This window comes from Poecilia mexicana, unplaced genomic scaffold (assembly GCF_051168715.1).
Source record: "Poecilia mexicana isolate PSO_F unplaced genomic scaffold, ASM5116871v1 scaffold_9, whole genome shotgun sequence".
NCBI lineage: Eukaryota > Metazoa > Chordata > Actinopteri > Cyprinodontiformes > Poeciliidae > Poecilia > Poecilia mexicana.
In genome coordinates this window covers 31,447,056-31,452,412 of record NW_028263378.1, presented here as the reverse complement: position 1 = coordinate 31,452,412, position 5,357 = coordinate 31,447,056, and the positions used below count along the sequence as shown (strand labels likewise).

General features: G+C 39.4%; 1 protein-coding gene across 1 annotated transcript; it reads right to left on the bottom strand.

Annotated features, from left to right (window-relative positions):
• Positions 1-286: 286 nt before the first annotated feature.
• LOC148157764 (E3 SUMO-protein ligase ZBED1-like) lies at positions 287-2,554 on the bottom strand. Its single transcript, XM_088008505.1, has one exon. The coding sequence runs from the start codon at positions 2,542-2,544 to the stop codon at positions 1,267-1,269; it is 1,278 nt and encodes a 425-aa protein (XP_087864631.1). The 5' UTR covers positions 2,545-2,554; the 3' UTR covers positions 287-1,266.
• Between the last annotated feature and the right edge of the window lie 2,803 nt (positions 2,555-5,357).

The following is a 5,357-nucleotide window of genomic DNA, read 5'->3' as shown; positions in this document are numbered from 1 at the left end:
ATTTTACATATTTCCATAAGATATAAATGTTTGGTAAATTAAATTTATCTGGCTTGAGAAAAACTGCCAAATGATAACAAAATGTTTATGAATGTCTAAAGAAGAAAAAAGAGCTCTGGCACAAATATGAGCTTTTGATAATGACAATCCTTTGTTGTTCACAGAAAGTGTCAGTGAAACATGTTGACAGAATGCAAAGATGATAAAAACGTTAGGAACTGTCAGGAATCTTCTGTCAGCACAGAAGATTCCAGCTTATCAAACTTTACATGTTTATCAGTAGGGCTGTTGTAAACGAATATTTTAGTAATCGAGTAATCTATCGATTATTCTTACGATTAATCGAGTAATCGGATAAAAAAATGTATAAAATAAACTATTGGCAAATCTGCAATAACACCAGTTAGTCCAGATCAGTCCAATATCTCCTTTTTGAGCATCCCTAACAGTTAAATGTTTGTAGTTTAGAAAGTTTACTTGTAACAGTAGTTTGCTTTAACCTGAAGAAAAGTTATACTAAGATATTAAATTATATTCAAATAATAAAGTGGCAGGCTCACAAATATGCTTATAAAAATGTCTATACTCCAGCTTTTAGTTTATGTATTTATCTTCAGTGAGTAATACACATACACGTAAAAGAACTAAGTAAACAACTCATTTAACTCTTTAACATTTTATTGATAATAACAATGCAATAACATTAAACCTCCAGTAGTTTTAAATCAGTAGTACAGGAAATCTCTTGCTTTTTTGTTCTAAAGTTCAAACAGAAAAGATAAATAAAGAAAATACTTGATTTAAAAATAAAACAAGTTTAGACAAAATAGTAAATACTGCATTTTATACAATATATTTTAAGTCTAAGGTGCAACAAATTCCTTGCTTTTTTCAGTGCTAACACAAAAGAGTAAAAAAAATATTCATTAGCTTTAAATAGAAAAGTTAAGGCAAACCAGAGAATACTGCCTTTTATACATTCAAATTATAAGTTTCAAATCTGAGGTAGAACAGATTTCCTGCTTTCTTAACTGCAAAAACAGAGGAGAAATAAAAAAAGAATTAATAGAAAAGATTACTAAGGCAAAATAGTAAACACTGGCTTTACAAAAACAACTTGAACCTCAACAAAATCAACTTGGATGTTCTCAAAGATGGAATAAAAAAATATCTGAAATTCAACATATACTGAATGTTATTCTTCAATATGCATTTCTTAAATGCTCCAACACACAGGTGTGCATGTGTTTAACTGTTAATGAAGCCTTAAAGAAGACTATGGTTGCTGTGAAGGAAAGTGAGCATGTCGACATGTTGTGAACTGAGGCTTGCCCTCCGCTTCGATGCAATGTTCCCTGCTGCGGAAAAAAGCCGTTCTGATGGTGTTGATGTTGCTGGTATACACAAAAAGAACTTTGCAAGTTTTGACAGTGTTGGGTACCGTGCTGCATTTGATTTCCACCATAGAAGTGGGTTCTCCCTCTTGGACAGTGTATGCTCTCCAAAGTACATCAAGACTTCCTTTTGAACAGCTTGGTTCAAATGCTGTTCCTCATCCTCCTCATCACTTGTGCTGGATTCTGAAGAACCCAGTAGATTGCTGAAAAATGTGTTGGTGTTCTGCTGATGCTCTACAGGCTTGTCTTGGGCAACAGTGGAGACCTCATTTTCACCTGAATGTTTCTGTCTCATTTTCTTTTTGACATCAAGGACCATTGTTTGAACCATGCTTTGGATCTTAAAGGCTTCATCTGGGGGCAAGAACTTAAGTTTCTTAAATCTGGGATCTAAAGCAGCAGTAAGTACAACAGTATTTGAGGATTGAGGCTGACACATAAATAGTCCTTCCCATTTTGTTGTGATCTGTGCCATCACTTCAGCTTGGTATGACTGAGCTGGTGCAGTCTCAAAAACTTGGGTCTGTATGGACTTCTTGAGGCTTTGCACAAGTTGTGGAAGTGCAGAAAGAGTAACGTAGTCTTGCCCACTCAGAAACACCGTTGCTTCTTCAAATGGCTGAAGAGCCTTGCTCATCTCCTCAATAATATTCCACTGCTCTGACTTAAGATCAAGGTAGTGTTTTCCTCGTGGTGTCAATGCTGGGTCAGATAGTGCAGCAGTTACCGGCCATCTTTGCTCCAGCAGTCTACACAGCATGTGGAAAGTACTGTTCCAACGAGTGCTTACATCTTGTATGAGCATGTGTGATGCTGTGCCCATTTGCTGTTGCTTATCCTTCAGCTTTGTGGAAGCCAGTTCACTTTTTTTTAAATGTTCAACAAGACATCTTGCAGCTGCCACACACTTTGAGATGCTCTGGTTGCTCTTCAGAGCATTCTGTACCACCATGTTCAGGGTGTGCCCTGCACATCGCACAGATGCCCACTTATGCTTTTCTGCCAAAATCTTCACTGCTGCTACAATATTGGCACCATTGTCGTGGATGACAGATTTGACTTTCTCAGGTGGAACATCAAACTTTGCAATAACCTCCTCAAGCCACTCTGCAATGTTTGCTGCTGTGTGTCTTTCTTCAAGTGGCATTGTTGTCAGGGTGTGGCAGCATTTTACAACATCTGAACCAGCACTAAATGTGTTAGTAGTGTGAGCTGACTATGCATTATGGGATACTACTTTTGCATCTGACCATAAAACAGTGACTTGCAAAAGTATGCATGCCCCTGGAACTGGTCACATTATAACCACAAACATATATTTCACTGGAATAATGTAAAAGGCCAACACAAAGTGGTGTACAATCATCAAGTAGAAAGAAAACTATACATGATTCAAAGCATTTTTTTGTAAATAAAAAAACTGAAAAGTGTGGTGTGCATAAGTATTCAGCTCTATTTTCTTTGATTTACCTGGTGTCTTTCTGCTATTGACTAAATAGAGTCCAACAGTGTGTAACTTTATCTCAGTACAAGCTGCTGTGTGACACCTCAGAGGTTCAGAGAGTATTGAGGAGCAAACAGCATCATGAAGTCCAAGGAACACAGCAGACTAATCAGGGAGAAGATTAAATGAGGCTTAGGCTAGAAAAAGATTTCCCAGAGACAGTAGAGAGCAGGGGAAGGAAAATGAGAGAAGTGGAGGAGTGGGACTGAGGGCTTGGGAGTTGTGATCTTCCACAGTGGTCCCAGAAGCTCATTTTTATTAGAAGAGTGGCCCATAAAATGGCACCCAGAACACCTGACTGCTGGTCCAGTTGAGACCAAGCCCCCCTTGCTTCCTTTCTAACAGCCCTGCCGCCTGCCCTACAAAACATCTGGTGATGTTTCCGGGTGATGTGACCCCAACTGTTTCAACTAAATATTTCTGCTGCACTCATAAACAGCTTCTGGTCTAATGCAAGCCAGAGGTGGCGTGACAGCCCCGACCAAAAAGACTCTACTGCTAACACACAAGTACGCCATTTAGCTTGTGTAGTCCAGGCAGCATGAAGTCTAGTGTTTACTCCAACATTAGATGAATCATACATCAAACCGACTGGCAAAAACACACACACAGTGGATCGTATTACAGGTGACACTTAATGGGCTACTTCAGTGGTCGAGCAAGAGCTGGGAATGGTCCTGCAAACTTCACATGAAGGCTAGGAACTTGATTGGCCGTCCACTTCTGTGGGAGCATACAACAATCCATTGTCAAGTTAAGTGGTCACTCTCACCAGACTAAATATATGATACAGGAAATGCAGGAGCTTATGAATGGAGAAGGACGAAACTCAAAGAGAGATGTCTGTCCATATTTAATTTAAGGCAGGCTTCTGTTGAGGACGCTGGGGCAGAGACGATCAAAGGCCAAAAGCGTGCTGCTGCAGCTTCTAACCACTTAGCACCTTTTCACTGCCTTTGATCCGATAATTAAGAGGCTACTCTGCAAGCAGGTGGCACTGATGAGTGTTCAGCCAAACCAATAGGCATGTGCATGCACTGTCAAGGGACTGTGGTGTAACTCGACATCCGCAACAACAGATGAACAAAACCTCCAGTGTGTCCATTGCAAGTAAAGCTAAAACACTAGCTACCTATGTGAAAATAACACAGGCCACTCAAGTAAATGATGAGGCAGAGATGAAAGTCATAATAGTCCAAGCCTGGTGAAGGATGTTGACTGCTGAGAGCATGGAGAAGAAACAGGGTGCGACGGGGTTGCGCTGGGGGGTCAGAGGATAGGGGGAGAGTTTGGGGCATATTAAGGTTCCCTGTCCATTACTGAGTGTTATGGGCAATGGGGGCTCCGGAGGTGGATGTAAAATAAAAGATCCCTGTTGTTTTGCAGGTTACAGGAGAACAGGAAGCAGAGGTGTGCGCACCATGTCATTACACAGGCTTTGAAGACATTGCTGTCCAAGAGAAGAGGCTGAGCATTAAAACACAGCTTAGGGGAATACTCCTGACCACTGACAAGGGCAGACATGGAGGAACACACTGTCTGCTGGGAACAATCCATGTTTAATCACAGACAACTCCACACAAGCTTAATGCTGACAATAATATTTATGATTAAGACATTCACCCAAAATACAGCCACCAAACAAAACACTTCCTCATACTGTTAAAGAAAGGCCGTTGTTAAAACATGTTTTCAGAAAAAACTTTAAAACAGAAAATGAAGTATGTCTTGTATACTTTGAAGTACTGTTCCAAAATATTAGAGCAATGACTGAAAAATCCTGATTGCCTTTGTTTTAGGTATTAATCGATTTTTTGCAGCAACTAATAGCAGCAGTTCTAAAGGCCAACAAAGTAAGATTTGTCTGATCATTGACGTAATGGGGAGGATGGCCATTTAGGTATTTTTAAAAACCATTCAATATCTGTCACAAAAAGAAGTCAATAGACAGACAGTAGAACTGATTAGCAGTCTTCATGCATGTTCCATTTTAAATAAAGCCACACCAATTTGAACAAGCCGGAGATGTGGACGGATGCCTGACCGGCCCCCGCATAAAGTGCTTTGCTCTTGTAAAGATGAGTTGAGAAAGCTTGTATTATTCACAATTGGTACAGAGTGAGTGTGAGGTGCAATAAAGTCTGAGCCTTATATCAAGCACCTTAGACATTACCTAAACCTTAATAAAAAATAAAACATAAAAATAACATTTAGTTTTTGTTATACTTCTACTTTTCTACTTGATAGATTGCCTAGATTTCAAAGACAGAAGCTCACTGTGCGTACAGTCTGCCGGGTCTCTGCTGCTTTGCTGAAAAAGAAGAAAGAAAATGTTTTGGAACATTTGGACTTTCTAAATGACTGTTTTCAGTCAGCCACTGTGGTGGATTTTATAAATGATACAAATCAGAAAAAAGTTTCACAAATCCCAAACATGGTTTTAAATATTCTGCTAC

What these genes read in the sequence shown, in the direction of transcription:
- LOC148157764 (XM_088008505.1), bottom strand. Translation starts at nt 2,544, where the DNA reads ATGCCACTTGAAGAAAGACACACAGCAGCAAACATTGCAGAGTGGCTT.